Source organism: Crassostrea angulata, chromosome 1 (assembly GCF_025612915.1).
Source record: "Crassostrea angulata isolate pt1a10 chromosome 1, ASM2561291v2, whole genome shotgun sequence".
Taxonomy (NCBI): domain Eukaryota; kingdom Metazoa; phylum Mollusca; class Bivalvia; order Ostreida; family Ostreidae; genus Magallana; species Magallana angulata.
Window position 1 is genome coordinate 34,650,826 of NC_069111.1, and position 19,978 is coordinate 34,670,803.

At 35.3% G+C, this 19,978-nt stretch overlaps 1 protein-coding gene across 2 annotated transcripts; it reads left to right on the forward strand.

The window, feature by feature from the left end:
• The first annotated feature begins 1,973 nt into the window (after positions 1-1,973).
• LOC128162452 (uncharacterized) lies at positions 1,974-17,461 on the forward strand. Of its 2 annotated transcripts, none has more exons than XM_052825665.1 (5): positions 1,974-2,665; positions 11,025-11,084; positions 11,965-11,998; positions 13,767-13,839; positions 16,675-17,461. In XM_052825665.1, exons 1-5 carry the CDS (start codon positions 2,216-2,218, stop codon positions 16,742-16,744), a joined length of 687 nt encoding a protein of 228 aa, XP_052681625.1. In that variant the 5' UTR covers positions 1,974-2,215; the 3' UTR covers positions 16,745-17,461. The 2 variants fall into 2 exon arrangements, with proteins under 2 accessions (XP_052681625.1, XP_052681632.1); XM_052825672.1 differs by lacking the exon at positions 1,974-2,665 and adding an exon at positions 9,611-9,742.
• Positions 17,462-19,978: the final 2,517 nt, after the last annotated feature.

The following is a 19,978-nucleotide window of genomic DNA, read 5'->3' on the forward strand; positions in this document are numbered from 1 at the left end:
CAGTAAATAAGTCTTGTAGCCGATCTATTTCACAACTGCTAATTGAAATCCAGTCTTATTAAGTATAATACATTTTGTTCAGAGAACTTGAGCGTTCCTAGCACGTTTTAATGCATTGTCATATGTTTCAATTATCATGGTGCATCTATAATCGAAACTTATATAAAACACATGCGTAAATCTAGAAAGGGGACTGGGGAGGGGGGGGGGTCCAGGCCTCTCCTGCAAAATTCAAATTTCTTTAAATTTACATTATAAAAATATATACCCTAAATATGCCCAAGACTCTCCTTGCAAACTCAAATAACCGTCGGAACCCCCACCCCCACCCCCGTACAAAAAATCTGGATCGCGCATGGTGAACCGTTTTTAATTTGGAAACAATTTTGTCCAAACATCAACATGACATCTCTCAGCTGACATAATTCCTAAATAACCATAAAAGTTTTAGAATTGATAATAAATTATAAAATAATTTTGATGTCTATATTTTTACAATTGATGTCTAGAAATTAGTGCGTTTCACATACGTCCATTGCAATAGATGGCCTTTGAGAAAATTGATCTGTATTGTATTGAAGTAATGGCTGTCATGATAATTTTCACATCTCATTTAAAGAAAACGCTGTTTCGATACTATATACCGGTATGAAAAAAAATCATTTCACTTGTTCGCTATGTCATGTTGTAATTTTTTAATTTACCGGGTGGCAGTAAATACAAAATTTACGACATAAAAACTAGTTGTCATGTTGTAAATTTTGTATTTAGTTGCGGATCATGTTGTAAATTTTGTATTTACTGGTGAATTCATGAAAGCTAGGTGAACGTCGCCATTTTGCAAATATTCAAGCAATAAAATGCTTTCTTTGATTTTTCATTCGCGTATTCATGAAGGTCGCGACTAAATTGTAGAAAAAATCCTTTCAATTAGTTTTACTATATTAAAAAAGTAGTTAGACATTATTAATTAAGGACTACTCTTTGAAAATGACAAAATAAGGACTAGTTCAGACATTTTTTCAGTTCTTAGTTTCCAATGAATCAAATGTATTGTATAACAGCGAACATTGTAGAAAAGACTTTAGAATTATATATCACATTCGTCTTATAATAATGAATTGTTATATGCTCTATATTTTCTTATTTTGTATGATCCCCCTCTATTTAACCTTGTAATATACGTACTTGAGTGGATTCAATTTACAATGATGACCTTTGGGCGCATTTTTATTCATCGATACTTTGAATTTAAGTGCAATTCATTAAAATGTTTGAATTGGATAGACCACAGCGCTGGTATTGTACAGTCAAGCGGGAATTTTGCTTCATGATGAATTACTCTCTGGATCGTTAATTGATTTTTGTTAATTAGAATTTTTGTTTTTAATGCATTCACGGCGGTGCAAATTAGAGAACGTGCCGAAACAAATGTTAGATTATAGCATTAAGAGCCGAGCTTTTTGGATATCATTTTTTTCTTCAATTTTTAACAAGTAAAGCTGGCAATTGTTTTTGTTTTTCGCTGTATGATCAATAGAGAAAATCAATCCGGACAGGGCGCAATGCATCGACACGGCGGGGGGGGGGGGGGGGGGTAGTTTTTGTTATGTACAATGTCATTCGTATTAATGACAATTCTGTAAAATATTTTAAGAATGAACCGCCTTCGAATTAATACAGTTAACCCCCTCTCTCCTCTCCCCCTTTCTCTCTCTCCCCTTTCTCTCTCTCTCTCTCTCTCTCTCTCTCTCTCTCTCTCTCTCTCTCTCTCTCTCTCTCTCTCTCTCTCTCATTTTTAACTTCAGAAGAATATCAATTTCTCTAGTCAATCACGGTTTTAATGCAATCGCATCGATCGTCTATCAGTAAATATCAATATGTATATCATTCACATAAGGAGAGTAATTGAAACCTGGTGGAACTATTTATAAACCGAGTCTACGAGCCAATGAACTGTAAGATTGAGATTGTCAAGAGGCTTTACTGTATGTACATACCGCAGTAGGCATGTGAATAGGCAGCGCGCCATTTGGAAATGTTCTAATATGGCTTAATTTAAATCAGCATTGCCCTCAGTTTAGTGTTCTGGAGAGTATCGGTTGTTCGCCATTAAAATAAAATGTGAGCGCGTCTTTAAAAGGTTTCTTGTATGGTTTCATTTTTTTTACGTGAGGAATATGTGTGTAGTTATTGATAAATAAAGTCGTGGATAATGGGTTCTGGAGGAAGTACAGAGGCGGGGAATCAGCCTCATGATGGGGGGTCGAAACAGCAGCGAGATGACCCCCGGGGGAACCAGGGACGGGAGGGGCAGAGGACAGCGAGGAGTGATTCTCCAGTGAATAACAATACTCCGAGAAACGCGAAAACGAAATTCATCATAAAAAAGGACACGAATAGTGATATCACGAACGATCTGGACATGGACTCCAGTTGGAAGAAGGATTCCATGCAGAACAACAACCAGGAAATGAAGAATAACGAATATAACAAGAAACAAAACATACAGCACAGCGTCTTGCCCCCGCGACTTCCCACTCCCCCGGAAGATCTCCCCGAAACTTACGCCCAGAAGAAGTTCCGGGAACAGTACCGACAGACGGAACTTCTCCGACAAAAGACCATCTACAGGGACCCCGAGGAATGGGAATTACCGGAAAAAGTAAGTGCTCCGCGCACCACCCAACTCCCTCTCCCTCTACAAAAAAAGATATCGTGGGTGGAACGGGATCAGACCCTGGGGTTATACATTTTTTTTTTTCAAGAGTATTATAAACTCAGTTCTTTGAAAGTTATACAAGTCATTCGACAAGTTTCCCAAAGCAATTTGAAATCTAATGGATTCCACCTATTAACACAAACGGGTATAACGATATGCAAATATTTAAAAAAGAATATTCAAGTATGCGTGTATTTTTCTCAATACTTTAGAAAAAGTCTTATTTGATTCAGAGTAGAGATTGGTGTTTTTCATTTTATAAAGCGAAATGGGGGCCAGTTTTTTTTTATCACGCTTTGGGGATCAATTGATAGTTTGTCATTTAAAACATCCAATTTCATTGTTTAGTTTTTACTCTCATAAAAAAACAAGACCATGGCATTTTACAACACTAAGCAACTCATAGAGACAAGAAAGCATTCCCTATGGGGTTTGAGGAATGAATATAATAAATCTCTTAAAGGCAATTTAATGACCATTCTATTCTTTCGAGACCTGTACATTAAAATGCACTCCAGTGTATATTTTTTAAGAGGGGTTTGTACAAAGGAATGTTTTTCAATGACTAAATATTTCCACCAGGAGAGAAAAGCGTGCATAAGTTATTAAAGGTTTAAATTATTTATTGCTTGGTCCGCTTTAATCTTATTTACCTGCGTAACCACTAAAGTAAAAGCATGCTCATTTTTATAAGTCTCCTTTATATATACGTCGCCTGCCCATTTGCCCGTTTTTTAATCAAGGGATTTTTAAATTGAACTACGAAGCTCTATAATATGAAATTCCGACACTTATGGTACACACATATACAAACAACAAACAAACACACCCTGTGCTTAATTAAATTAAGAGACGCAACCAAGTTATCTTCACTCCTCAATGGCTATGATCAGCCCCTTTAAAGTCGGTAAATAAACATTAATCACGCTCGAGATTTCTGGACCAAAATTCAAAGACAATTAAGGCCCAGCCACCGATATGGATTGACCTCGATAGAGAATTAAGAATGGCGGTTTAAACATTTAAAGTCAACAAAATGTCAGAAAGGACTGTAGCCCATTTGACATGGGGGCTAGAAATCAAGTCTTTTCACACGTTGAAACGGGCTTGGGTATCTTAGCCTTTTTCTGGACTGTCTGAACCCCCCCTCTCTCTCTCTCTCTCTCTCTCTCTCTCTCTCTCTCTCTCTCTCTCTCTCTCTCTGGTAGTTAGTCATACATTCGTTTTAACAATGAAAGTATTGAAAGTATCAAATGTTGGAAAATAATATTTATACAAATGATCCCGATCCTGGCCATCTTATACATGTACATGTTTAATTTTTGTGTGTATTTTTTTTTATATAAGTCAGGAATCCACGTGTACTGTTGAGCGCCCCGATGTAAGCACGGTGTTGGGGTTTGTTGCAATTGTCATTGCTATCGAGTACACACAATAGGCAATACAAAGGAACAAAGACAGCATGTTATTGATATATTTCATTAGTCCCTGTTTAAGTTTACTGTTTATGTAAATGATAACAGGATTATACTTTGTACTGGTGTACTGTCCAGATCTATGGTGGGTTGTGACATGCCTTTCTCGTGTGGACGAGTTTATATAAAATAAGCCCAAAATTTGGCTTTTTATAACTTTTTTAAATACAATATTAAACATGAATTTGATTTAATTGTTGCTTAACTAGAGTCTAGGGTGTTTATCACCCCAGTGGTGTCGGAAGCAAATTGAAAGTTTTTTTTTTTTTTTTTGGGGGGGGGGGGCAGACTAATCCTCAGAAATCTTGACAAAACCTAATTCCTAAAATCATGAAATTCCTAATCCGTGGGGGGGGGGGGGGGGGGGGGGGGGGGTGCTAGTATACCTATGACTCTAACTTCTCAATATTTCATCTTTTAAAGATAAATTTCATAGGAGTATACATATAGACCTATAGTTCTAAAAAATTTCTTACCTTCCAATTTTCCTCCCCCCCCCCCCAATCATGAAATTCCTAATCCGTGCGGGGGGGGGGGGGGGGGGGGTGGTATACCTATGACTCAAACTTCTCAATATTTCAAGGTAAATTTCAAAAAAAATTATGTTTGCTGCGAGAAAAAGTGGGGGGGGGGGGGGGGGGGGCTGAACCCTCTGTGATGCTATGTGCCTAATGATTAGGTTTAACTTTGCAACAAAAGTGTGGGGGGGGGGGGGGTTCCATGTATTGTGGGCAATCGTTGTTTCTCCTGAATCGAGATCAGTGTTTATACACGTGTTTGAAAATCCACTAAAAATGAATATTGACATCTGCATCCATGGTACAGTATCGCTCTGTGAAATCTATCGTCTCTTCCCTCCGCTTCGTATTCAAATTCATTTGATAAGACGCATCTAAAAATGTATCCTGGACTGTTTGGCTATGAAGGCCAATAGAGTTAGTATTTGCACTGACAGTTGAAGATCAATGGAACCGTTCCTTGTTGAATTGACAGTTAATAAACAATTCCACCGACACATCTAGTTCTATAGAATATATAATTTTTTTTAGTGTTGTTTTTCGATCTGCTCTTTGGAACCTACATATTTTATTTGGATGTCTTTCAAAAACAATTGTTCTTTAATTTGATTGATATCCACATGTTATGATATCCACATTGTACTAGTGTTCCGATCACTGTACATTGAATCTGGTAATCAAAACGCATTGCTGACCGCGTAAATAGATTTACGTCATTCTGTGTGAAATGGCCGTGGTTGTAGAGCACTCTACAGACATGTATAATATGGTGCCATTATGTGTGTTATATTTTAACTGTATTTTTTTTGGACGTACCAAATCAAAGCGATCCCAATTCCCATTTAGGACATAGGAGCGTCAATGCCATGTATATCCATTTGGAACACTATATAGAACTGTTCATAGATAGATGTCATGAATTCAAATAAGAGTTCTTACTGTTATTCTGTAAATTCATTTCACTTAGCAGATATTCTTTAAGCTTGCTAAAAGTTTGATATGTTTTAAAACGAGACGCATATTTAACAGTTACGCTTATGCATCGGGCCTATATTACTTTACAAGGGAAGGGAAAACTCTTCGTTTTGAACAATTACGTTTAATTCTCGCATAATCTGTCGACGTCATTGCTTATTTCGTTTTCAGATGAAATGCGAAACTGCTACCGTTCGGTGATTAATCGATTCTGGGTTATTACATGTAAGAGGCTTATGAAATTTTGTCACAAAGCATAACAAAAAGTATTGTTATACTTTCATGTTAAATACTGAAATCTGATTGGTTAAGACGCAGTTAATAATAATTACTATTACCCTCAGCGTTAGCAACGCACTTGGCAACGGGTAACATTAAAAAATATTACATGCGCGAAAATTATGCGCGTACGGTTCGCTGTAGAATTCACGTTATTCCTATATAAAAGCAGTAAAATTTTCTTAAAAATTTTAAAAAAGACATTCAGTATAACAAAATAAATAGTGCCTGTTTGGGAGGATAACAGTTGAAATTGACACCCCTCGAAAACCATTGTCAACCTCCGCTTCGCGTCGGTTGACAATGGTTTTCTCGGGGTGTCAATTTCAACTGTTACCCTCCCAAACAGGCACTATTTATATAATAGTAACCAAATAAAATAATGTTTCTGGTAAGAACCCAAAAAGCCAAGGGTCAAACATTGTGCACAGTAAATCTCATTGTACAGAACTGAGGCAATCCGGAAAAAAAGTCTCAAACCGGTTTGTCATGCAAAATTTTCTGGAGAGATACGTATTTTACCAGGGTTTACCAACTTAAGGATATTTTATGTTTAGGAATACATGCAAATGACAACTTGTCATTCACTGATATGAACTTAGCCACTTTATCAGAATACTATCATCAGAGCGACGGTTTATTTGAAAAGACACTTAATTGTTGCACGCAGTAAATAGTTTTGACCATACTCCATAACTTTAGATCATGTATTGACCCTTGAAAAGATTCCAATAGAAATGAACGTTTTATTTCCTTAGTAGGTTATTTTAAAACAATTTTTACAAACCCAAATTTTCTTTAATTTTACAAACAAATTGGCAGCAATAAAGAATTGGCCCATGTCTAATCTCAGCTATATTACATGTATTTTTTAAGTATATGTATTCTTGAAAGTAAATTTCCTCATACAATGTTTTGATATTGACATACACTTTTGGAGAGAAAAAATCTCATTATTATATCTATCAATGATAATGATTTACCAGTAACTAGACGTTTTGTAAAATAAAAAAAGAATACAGTATTATTTATTGAATATAATCTATAGAAGTTTGGAAATATGATTACAAACGATATACATGCATATATGATTAGGTAATTAATAGATTATAACAATCCTTCTTCTAGTTTTTCCAAAAGAGTCCACAGTCATGGCTGATCTTAGAAAATAAATATTTGGAATTCTGATTTGATTTTTGAACACGTGGATGCAAGTAACTCTAACTACACGTGTAAGCCTCCCAAGAGTTACCATACATGTATATAGTCAGTACATATGCCGTAGAGCCAGGCAGGTGTGTTACAGTTTGTCCTATGTGAATTATTGATGTCCTCTCTCCTACTGTACCCTGTACCTCTTCAATCTCTTCTATCTTTGCTTGTCTTGGCAGATTATACGGAATATATTGATTGCATGGACACAGTCGTGTCTACCTGTCCATATACAGAGTCTTCGTGTTTTTCCTGAAATAAAGACCTTCCAGATTGGATTATTTTATTATTCGTTGGTTGTTATTTGGAGCTGGATTCTTCCGGGACTATAATTTGTGATATTGATACAAATCCATACCCTGCTCAATTGTGGAGTGACTAAATTCAATAATTAATTAAACCTGATAATGACCAACGTGCTGATCGATCATAACTTATAAGAATACCTGAATAACTACAATTTTTACTGATTTATTTGGTATTTTCCCTAGCCCTTCTCTTGACACAATGCGTAGACATTGTATAGTTAAACTAAGTTGACGTGTGAAGATTTCTTGTAAAAAACTTTGTACCTACGTAACCTTTCTTTGCCCTGAAATTTAAGGTCAATATTTTAATCAATCCGTTATTGAACTCGTCATAAACGAGAATGAAGAATCCCAAACTCCCAATTCAATTCTTGTAGTGGCAATGCGTCATCTCTGATATTTCAAACTTTTATACGATACTTATGAAATGCATTTTTTCACTATACTAGAGCAATGCGTCGACCACAAAGTATTCGAAGCATTTGCAGCATCAATTTATCTACTTAATGCATCGATACGTATAGTGCACTCTTCCTTAGGTTAATTAGAGGGTTGGAACAGAAAATTCAAGAAGGAAAGAAATGCATTTGTTTGTGATATCAAAGAGACTAAAAATAAAATTAAGTGTATTGTGTCAATTTTTTTTTTTTTGGTTTCGTACAATCTTTATATTAAACAAAGGATTTTTTTAAAGGTTGTTTTGGTGTTTTTATAAGTGTTACTGATTAAAAAAATGGACGCCAAGCTAAGTGAACTTATTTCTTCCGGAAATTTATTCATATATGCCCATTTTGTTATAAACCAATTCATAAAATTATCATATACATGTAATATTCATCAATCACGATCAGCACCAAAGCATTTTTATCTTTCATAAGCAACAAAACGAATCTTTCGAATTATTTTCTTATGATTATGTGATGTTGTAATTCCTTATATTTCCATAGAATCTGAACCAAAAGACCAAAAATTAATAAAACTCTGGCCCGTACTTGGAACACAGAATGCCGGAATCTCGGGCCACAGTTCTCAAATTACGCTGCGGATGAATACAAAATTAAGAGAGTACAAATTCCTACCCCGCAAGGGGTTTGTTTCCTCATAGCAGTCTTTGAGAGACACGAGAGTGTCATTTTGTTGAGTGTATAGTTTAGAATATCAATGCCAATAGCCGAGTTTTAAAACGCATGCATGAACATTCATGGATATCAACTTTCTGGAGGCAACGCCATTTAGTGATTGTTTATTCGGAGTAATGACGAGATTCAAACAAATGCGACAATGTACAGCACGGGTAGTCTACTTTTTGTTCTCTCACTCTGTGGGAGTTCAGAAAAGCAAACACATTTTCTGCCATCTTTGCACGGTTTTTGTGTAACAAGTGCCAGGGTAATATTATAACATACATCAAGTTGTCAATTCTCATCTGGATAATTACACAACACTTGTTTTTTCAATGTCTGATGAATTACAGAAAATCTCCCCGAGTATAACACTTATCAGACCAAAGGTCAGCTTGCAAAACAGATGTTAGATTTTTTTTTTTAAAACTAGAAACTATTGACTTTGCAATATCAGATTCGGGATAAGATATCCAGTTATAGGCTCAAATTATAACTTAGTGTGCAGGGTGCTTCCTTTGCTATAAAGAAATCAATATTAATCAATAAAGAAAAATGAAACCATCACTTATATTGATTTGCATAAGCACTAACTAGTGTCATAATTTTTACGACGTTAAATATACAACTCGTATGCAGTTTACGTATGTCCCCTCAACATCCATTAATAAGAATTTTTTATTTTCAAAAGAAAAAAGGCATTTTCGGTTGCAAAAGACCCACCCATGAGAATTTTTTTTTATAAAACCCATTCCCTTTTTAAAGGTTACAAAAGAATGCTTTGTCCAGTGGGGAGGGGGGGGGGGGTATCGCGGGCTGTTGCGAAAGGGTCACTTTCGATATTATTTTCATAATTTTTATAATAATAAAATCGAAGTAGTCTAAAAATCAATGTTAGACATAAGCCTGCGAAGGTAATTAACTAACAGGTTTGTAAGCACATTAATTGGGGAGAAATTGGTCCATAGCTGTAAATATACATGCAACAGCAATATTGGCTAAAACTTGTGACGATAAATCAATACGTGCACAATTCTATGCGGGTCCGTTGTATAGGTCTCTTGTGTTTTCTTGACGTTCCTTGTGGGCCATGGACGCTGATAGGAGACGATTCAATCCCCAATCATCATCGGTAGGCCTATCTCTTATTGTCTTCTTTTGGTCAGTTTCAAGGTTTATTTAATTGATATATACACTAGTACCGGTAGCAAATTGCTTCTTAACGGCTGTATTTCTGTATTGTTATTGACTTTGGGGAATATTCCATTGATCTGGTTAACGATCGAATCTGTATTTTTTTTTTATTTGTAGAATATAATTTTTTTTCAATGTATCCGTAACTATGATAAAAATAAAAGTTGTATTCTTTTCTTGCATTTTTAAAGAGTCTCAAGTTTTGCCACCTTTCTTTGAAATATACGCGTACATACATCCACACGAAGCAAAGTTGAAATCTATATAAGCAAAAATAAGAAATATGAATTCTTTATTAATACGTCACTTCTCAAATTTGCTCGAATATCGGACTACATGTACAATGAAAACTGGAATCTTTATCGGGACATGGGGGAAGTATTACGAAAAAAATATCAGACTTTTCTAAACACTTTGGTAATGTAAACTCATTGTAAACTTTTTTTTTCCTTTTAACATGTAATTACGCTTTTCAAAATAACAATATATACACACACATGTATGTGTGTTAGGGAGAAAATACCTTCAAATAGTGTAGTTCTTGGGATTCAGGAGCACCGTTCACTAAAAGAACGGTATGCAATGTGTCACATGCACACATTTTGATTTTACCTTAATCAACCGTTCGTTGAGATACTATATTGGTTGAGATGTTGTATCTCATGAGCTGTTACGGACCCGGGGTACTTGTTGTGATGGATTATTAATTGGAGTTGTTTGTTGATAATTATTGTCATGGTATTGGGCTTAAAGGTATGCCTGAAGAGAAACACGGAAAATCAATTGAAGTTACGGTTACCCTTGATACCCTGATCGAGCTCCTTTGTCAATACACCTAGTGGTAATGAAAACATTCTATTTGCAGACCTGCATACAATAATGGGGGTCCTATTTATATTTTTTCTCTGTTGTGTTTTCGTGGAATGAATCAGTGCTTACAAAAATGATCCTATTTCTGTTTTTCCTCTGATAAACTTGCGAAATCACGTGAATATTTCAAAAGGGGCGTTATTTATCCAACTCGGAGAATAAATAATTATGTTATATATAGGAAATTACCATGATAAATTTGGATTGAATCGTGATATTTTTAGAAAAAAAATTAACTTTATTGCTTTGATGAAGAAACAACAACACATAAGGCACACAAATACAGTAGCTTTATAAAAGCTTTTTCAAAAAGTAAAATCTATTAAAAACTTTTTTCTTTTTTTTTTCAGCGTGGAAGTGTAGAAAGTTTTGATGTTTCCAAGTTCAAAGCTGCCAATGCTAGCTCACAGGTAAAGTACTTAGAAATGATGTCAAAACTACTCACAAAACTCAAAAATACCCCTAACCTTTGTGAGTTATTTGGGTCGCTCGGGCAATTTAGGTCGCTCGGGCAAATATTTTTTGTGTCTAATGTAAGAAGACAGCGGCGGATGAGGTTATTTTTCTTCTCAAAGTAGTAGAATTTCAGCATGCTTTGAAAAAATAAGACCATTATTTAAAAAAAACCGTGTCATGAATTTCAGAAAGTGTTATTTATGGTTTGATTGAAAAACCAATACCTGACTTTGAATAAAGGGACTAAGGTGGGCCAGAGAATGGGATAATCTGGGCCGTAAGAACTTACGATACTTTCCTGAGTAGTTGCGTCGGAAATTGGCCCTTAATAGGCAATAAAAGTTGACATCAAATTTTAAAATTTCAAAGTGACAGGCTAGTTATCAATGAAATTCATTGTAGAATAAAGGGGAGCAACTCCACTCATGAATCAATGGTTAGAAAAAATCAATGGTTATATATACTTTTCGTGCTATATCAAGGAAAACGTTTGATTTACAACAAAGAAACCCCACAAACTGTTGAAAATAGATTTTTACTGTGCCTATTTTGGGTTTTTGCTAAAATAAAGTCGGAGGCATCCATTAATTAATATTTCACCATTTCCTTTTATAAATACTGTCTCCTGTTATTATTATACTAGAACTTGAAAAAAAAATCTTTTTTAAAATGTGTTTTTTTTCCATACAATAACGTCATAAATGCTTCAGAACTTGAAAGAATTTTTTTTAATGTGTACTTTATTTTAATATTACTCTATATGGTTCAATAAATGTCATTTAAATTAGTTAAGAAGTTATCCAGATAAATGTTAATGTGATTTTTCTTTTACAGGTACAAAAAAGAGAGATATTTTCCATGACACCTGGTAAGCATATTGTACCTAATGAGGTTGAATTAAAGTGTTTTTTATTTTCTGGTTAAATACAATTCGTAAAATTCATATCATTAAATTTACAGGGGAAAAAGCTTTTTTTGTAACAAGAGTCTTCAAATACGTGTCAGAAAATATACTTTGTCACAATACCAGAGTTATATATTTCTGCGATTTCGTCAATTCCTAGAGTCGAAAATATAGGACTGCGAATAGTATTTTGTACAAATGAAAGCAATATCGCTTTCTGCGAAATGAAAATAATATATTCATCTAATACTCTTTAGCTATGACAAAACATGGCTGGTCAATTTCAGCCTAATTTTTTCACAAAACAAGAAAGCGTTTTACGGCTATTTGATCAGTGCATGTTAGTCATGTTAGTAGTTAGTACATAGCACTGTGAATTAACAAACGCATGCCCCACCGCAGACATACAAATCTTGATCCAGTGATACTATGAATGCCAAAGTCGGTTGATCTTATCGGGACAACTACAATGGCGACTTTGAGCCGACCTTTGTCATCTGTATAAGTCTATCTTGTCAAAAACCAGCGGATTGTTGAGTAGGCATACCAATCCATTGTTTACAAATTTGACTTCAAGGTCATAACATTTTACGATCATCAGTGTAGGGATACGTCACCATTGTAAGTTTAAAAGCCTTTTGTGTCTTCAAGGTTTTGTGTGTATTTTTTTATAAGCAAAATTAAACCCGGCTTACTAAGATGCTAATGTTATTGAACTCCGAAGTCAACAAACCTTATACAGTTTGATGTTCAAATGGCATCTTTCCTAAATGCCAACCAACCCCTCCCTTATGTTAACACGTCACCAAATTGCTGAGGACTGAAACTCATTTTATAAACTCATAATACTATTTCGTTTAATTATCTTTCTATAATAATCAAAAGTATTCAAACAAACAATTTATTTAAAAAATAATTATAAATTCTTGGTTCGCGGAAGAAAAAATCCTAAACATAAGGCCCTTAGCCAGTTTAGCTAGCGTGACGAAAATAGAACCATTTTAGCAAGACCTTGGACATACGGTAGGATGTAACTATCTATTTCTTGAATAAAAAAGTTGAAATTGACCCTGGTTTCAAGTGAAATATACACAGATTGCGTAGTCTTTGCTCAAAAGCCAAACAAATCTTGTTGATTTCAAAGAGCCAAGGCTAAATGGCCTACAATGGAATAGACAGGCCTGCGTCACATTGCCGTTTGACACAACTACCCAAAGTCCAAGCTCTAATTAAAATAGTTCAAAGCGAAATAAATATAACTGAATATAATGAAATATAAAAAGGTCTTACAAATCGATACACTAAAAAGCAAACCAAACTTTCAGAAAATATAAGATCAAAATTTTAGTGAGAAGAGTGGAGAGCTTAAACAAAGAGTTATCCATCGGAGGGAATTTCAAAAATACAAGACATGTAAAACTGTATCCTGACTAAAACGGGAACAATCAGTCCTACATAGACATTATGGTCTGGCTTATACCCACAATCCTGAAAATTTGACCCTAATTGTTTAGGATTGGGTCAGAAGTTAGAGACAAAGGAATTGCTCTTTGGAATTTTGGCTACCAAAGGTTTAGTCTGTAAAGCTATCATAATATTGTAAGGCCAAAATTTGGAAGGCAGAGCAAAGTAGAATCCATTTCATTTAAAAACATCATGATTGTTATAATTATCTCAAGTCAATGTGCAGGGGAATGTTTTTGAAGAGATTGATGTTTCCTTTTTCTTTCAGATTACACAAAACAGAATAGACATACCGACTTGGCAGACGATTTGTATCAAACTCCTTCCCTCCAGAAACAAAAGTAAGTAATTATTTTTTTCGGAGAATTTAGGCAAGCTGATAGTCATTATAAACTTGTATAAAGTCATGATTTTATTTTAGTTATTATTATTTTTGGGGGATTGGTGGTGGGTTTATAGATAATTGAAGGATGACATTATCCTGGCCAAGGGTTTTCTGTTCATTCTGCAAGGATCTTTGAGTGCTAGGTGGACAATAGATGCAGACCTGTAGCTCTACGAGAAAGGGTTGACGGTAGAGTTACTCGTAGAGCTTTAGTTCTGCAGTTTGGTGACCAAACACCCCCCCCCCCCCCCATTTTATGACCCACAAAGACGATAAAAGGGCGGGGAAGGGAAATCTTGAAATGTGAATAACTTAGTGACTAAGCGATTTGTTGTTAAAAGAGGGGATTTAACTGGGACATTGAACTATCGTAACCTCGAAGCACTACTTATTTGTGCAATTGTCAGTTAAACGACTTTTTAAAACATCATTTGTCGATCATTCATTCAGGGCCGTGCGTTAGCAAAATGTCTTATGTAACCTAATTATATAATAAGTATTATCAAGATGTCGTTCTGCTTTCATCCTTTCAAACGTTTCTTTGAATCGCCTGAACCTACGAAAAATATCACGAAAGTCTGACACCCCCTGTGCGATATTGTTTGTATATTTGTTAAATAAAAGAGACCCACAATTTTGAACAGGATTTTCGGATATTTGCCAAATCATCTGTTATTTACTTTAGATAATTATAATTTATATAGTGACAATAACGCATGAATGACTGCAGTTTATCGGCCTTGAGAATTTATACAGCAATGTAAGCTATTTTGAATAGACCCGCGGGATGTTTAAAACTGCATCCGCTTCCTCCTTTTGCTGTAATCATTTTTTGGGTCGTATGGCGTACACTAGACATTAAGGTTGCATCCGAAAAAGCTTTATAAAGTAAAACTACCTTCGATTTATTATCAAAACCGATTTGGTTTGACTTTTCCTATAGCGTCACGATCATATGATTGGTTAACTCCTATTTTTAGGCCGAGTTATCAGTATACGCTTATGCAATGCCAGAGCTGAAGGATTTCTCAGAACAGTTTATTCCCCCCCCCCCCCCAATATTATTCGTTCAAAATCGACTATCCCGTATGTTTAAATTCTGTGCTAAACTCACTCTCTCTCTCTCTCTCTCTCTCTCTCTCTCTCTCTCTCTCTCTCTCTCTCTCTCTCTCTGTGTAAATGGGCGTTAAACCATAGCCTCAAGCTACGGTCCAGAGTACGGCGTTATAAAAAATATAATATTTAAAAGTTGCATGTGCTAAGCGTTCATTTCATGTAAATACCGTAAATGTATAATGCACATGTATTACCTACTTGCCAGTCAAAGTGATAGGTATGAATTCCTCGATTTCTACACCTTTCGATCGGCAATCGACAGTCAATAAAAGTATTGAACGATGGTGTGAAAGAACGAGACGGAAGTGGAGAGTGCAAGGAGGTTTGTACATGTGCGTCTTCATTAGGCAAGTGTCCGATTCGTTTCTCTTCTGTTGCCCTATCACTTTCGGTGTAAATATATATACTAAAATATCCACAAACCATTTACTGCAGATTTCTTTATTTTACCTGTGACTGAACCCCCGATCACCCGCTCCATACATGAACACTGGTTTGTTTACATAAATAAAAAATACAGTTCTTGATCCGCTTTCCGAGTACGGTTAAGTTTGGGGCGGGTAAAGCTACAATTATTAACAGTAGTAAACTAAATGAAGAATTATTTAAATGGATTATTTGCGCAAAATGTGGTATGGTATGATGTAAATATTTTTAAAAAATAGTGTTATTTTTATACGCGGCAAATTGCCGTAAAGTTTTTTTGTACATGTAAGTATTGTATGCACTGTAGCTTTATATTTTCTAACCCAAAATTTATACACAGAGCTACAGCTATATATGTTATGTACCGTATGTATTGTTTTATCACAAGTGTACACTTTCGAAAAATAGCCCAATTTCGACAGTCACGAGTACCCATGTGAATTTTTCTTTCTCTGATATGTTGTTGTTCTGTCCGTGCATAATTTAGTCTTAGTTAACCAGCAGCCAATCAGCGGTAAGCTGAATCCACCAATGAAAAACTGTGGTTAAGGTGCGGGTATTGTTTATGTATGACGTAGCTGAAAAAGTTGAACGCGACGCGATCGGAAAAGTCAAACCAAATCGGTTTTAGTAATATACATGTGCTGACAATGCAAATGAATTTGGTTCTTCGAGAAACTTGGTGACCTTTGTTTTGCTAATAAGCTGGGACAGTATGGGACAGCTAGTATATCATTCAGCTAGGTTTTATTTGAAGTTATGAAAAAAAACCCGCATCAATTTAATTCAATTCAAATCAAAGGTTATCCGTATGTCAATGCCAGTCTCTAGGATGTCAAGACCATGGTTCTCAATATTATATGATAATTTGGCATGTACACTTTAACCTTAATATTGATAGAGATCAGTCGCTTCACGTGGTAGATAAGTAGAAATATGACTGTCCGTCAAGTAATTGTTGGCATGTGGTATCTAATTTAAACATTGACCGATGAATGCAAAGCAATGTACCAGAGAGAGAGAGAGAGAGAGAGAGAGAGAGAGAGAGAGAGAGGGAGAGAGAGAGAGAGAGAGAGAGAGAGAGAGAGGTCTCACACGCAGTTTTCTGCAGAATGACAAATTCTTTGTATTAATAAGCACCATCTTTCCCTTTTTTATTCCCATATTTACAAACATATATGCACTAAAATGAGTATCTGTGATTACATGAATTCCTAATCTAGACATTTTTATCTGTTGTTTTCTCCAGAAGTATTCCAAAGTACGACGTTTCAGAAGAGGAGCTAATGGCGGATATAGAAAAACAGTTCATAGACTGACATTAAAGTTCTTATCTTTACGTTTGAAATTATGTATGCATGATGGGATATCATAAACACACGCCATGTTGTTATCAGTTATCTTCTCTGTAGAAAAAAATGAAGTGGGTAAACAACAAAATTGTTCCGAAAAGCGGGCCAGGAAACTATGGACTGCGTAAACCCTTGGGTGTTAACCTTACGACAACAATTAACTTCTCACCACCCGAATTTTAAAAGGAAAACCACCGGAAATTTTGCACTTGATCACATAGATTGGGAGTAAGCATTACACATTAAATCGTCTTGTACCATAGACAACCAGGAATGTGGGAAAAACAATTGCTCCACCCCGATAACTCACAATTTACTCTTTATTTTTTTTTATGCAAATGTCATCTTTGTTCAGTTTCAATATGTTATGCACTATTGGTCTATGAAATACTATGCTATGGGTGATATAAAAAAAATCATCAATTTTTAATAAACATTATGGAACTACTGTTTGATAATTTTATTATGCATGCATTTTGAAATAATCACAGCTGTCTATAGCACCCATATTTACTAAATTTTCTGTTATGATGGCAAATAATAACTGCAAGAAATACCTCGTAGTAATAACTCAAGTGGCATTTAGTTAGAAATCTAATTATTTAAAAATGACAATTCATTGTACTTGCACGTAATGCATATTTGTACATGTTATGGCAATAAAGGATTATTTATTCTTGAAAATCTTTTGTTTTACTTTTTCCCATATCACACAATTCATGCTCGGGGTCTGAAAGATGATTGATAAACCATTCTACAGGTCAGAAATCAAACATGTACTCTGATTATAGTTTCCAGTGACATCGATTTTTGCTGTAAGTGTTTTTTCAAAAAATTACATTTTCCACAATTGTTTCAAATCGACCTTTTCGTATTTTATCACGTTAAAACTTTAAGTATGAATGGATTGCGTGATAATACAGTACAGGCAACGCAGATCCCGTATTGGCCCGCGTTACCGTCACGGTATTTTTACCGTTCCCGCGATACATCATCGCGGTTTTTGATCGCGGTATGGATTGCGACCGTGATGACACCGCGACGGTGTGATTTACCGTTTATCCCGCTGCTGCTTGTTGTTGTTACTTTACCTGTGCTGTACATTACAGGCAATGTGGGTCGCGTAAATCCACGTCAAATATGTGACTTCAGATTTAAGCATAACAGCTGCATTGTAAATAAATTGTGATCCATATTATTATATAATTAATAGATTAAATTTATGGAAAAGAATTTCATGAAATCGGAAACTACATTCGAATTACAACATAACATGATTATTACGCTGTTAAATTTTGTGATGTGTAAATAAGAACACATATCTTTTTATTTGACGTGCTTATTTCAGTTATTATTTCTATTAGTTGATAATCCTGTTTTTATAACAATATTAACATTGAATATTTTCATTAGATGAACTCGTATCAATGCAGAGCAATTTCATCTTCTCATTTTATAAGTTGACACGCATAGCGCCGTAAACTGTCAATACATGTGTATGTTTTAAATTGAGAAATGAACAAATGTCGGGAATCAACTAACAAATCTATTTTTCCATTCAGTAATAGAATTATCATTCATATATAAAGTTGGTGCTGCGTTAAAACACATGGAATCGTAACGTGTTATCAGTATGCGTTTCCTGTGTATACATAATTATACAGTTTAAGTCACGATCATTTTCTGTGTATAAATGTTGTGATTAACAAACTCAGGGTAGAAAACGACATGCCCTTGAGGGTTTTCACACCTATTCACGACAAAAGAAAAAGTCTATATCGCGTACGGCTTCGTCTAATCGCACAACAACTTACAGGAGAGAGAGAGAGAGAGAGAGAGAGAGAGGAAAGACAGAGAGAGGAAAGACAGAGAGAGATAGAGAGAGAGAGGCGTTTAGGCGTAATTTAACTTACACTTATGTGAAATATACTAATATCCAATACTAAATATTCATAAAATTAGTATTCATAAAAGATTATGGTACACTGTGATTGAATCCATCATGCAATTTCAAATTTGAGTCCACGTGCTGCATCTGTCAATCAAATTAGCCCGCTAGCTCTACCACATGTTTCCTCCATGATAAAGTTTCGTTCTATTAGTTTTATTTTCAATAAAGAAAATAAGAGGTATGTTTAACAGTTTAGTTTTTTTACAATGTTCGTGATGCATGATATACTGTGTTTGGAAAGTTTAATTCGTTGTTGTTTTTCCCTATCTCCCGTTTAGTTTATTATGGAGGTTTTTTGCGGGAAGGAACATCTTCAACACGTTTAGCGGTTAAAGAACGCAGTAAAATGAATTAATTATTTGATGTAACTATTAGTAAAATTGTTTGATATGCATGTAGAATTCTTCTTGGTCAATCGTTACACAGATTATCTACCTGCCTCATTCCTGTGTATTCTGTGCGTTCAAGCGTAGAGTGATTTCCTGTCAGTGCGGCCACAGGTTTCACACCTTTGTGTAAAACAATTGGGACTAAAGTCAAATAAAGTTAACTCCGACAGTCATAAAGCGGTGGGGGGGGGGGGGGGGTAAGGTTACGATAACAGGAAACGGGTTTATATATTTTTAGTCAAGCTTTCAATAAGATTACATGTACATGCACACATAAAATAATATCAATACATTTACTGAAATGTTTTTTTTATCGGCATGAAATATCAACAGCAACACTTTCAAAACATGTTCTTAATTTCTTTGAAATGTGAAAGAACAAAAGAACGGTTTAACAACATTTCCTTCTCAAAATTTTTTATCTAGTTATTCTGTTAAGAGAGAGAGAGAGAGAGAGAGAGAGAGAGAGGCTCGGTCGCGAGCGAACGCTAACCTCCGTCACGGCAGGTAGCTGGTACACCACATGGGATACCCACAATATCTTTCGATTACATAATTTTATGCAACTCTGGGTATCTCTAAGGCTCCTTACTCTCTATTTGTTATAATTCAGTTCAGAGAGATATACGTTAATTTGACTTTTCGCATTACAATGGGGCGTATTCGAAGGTGGCAAAGATTTTGATGAGAAAGGAGAGGCTGGTAGACACTCGGTATCTTCCATCTCTCGCAGCTTGGCCCTCATGTCCTGCTCACATCCAGTATGCAAGACCACAGCTCGATCGACTTCCTCAGGCCGGCCCCACTGAACGTCATTCTCATTTCCACACTGAATATTCAAGTCAGACTGAGTCTTGAAGA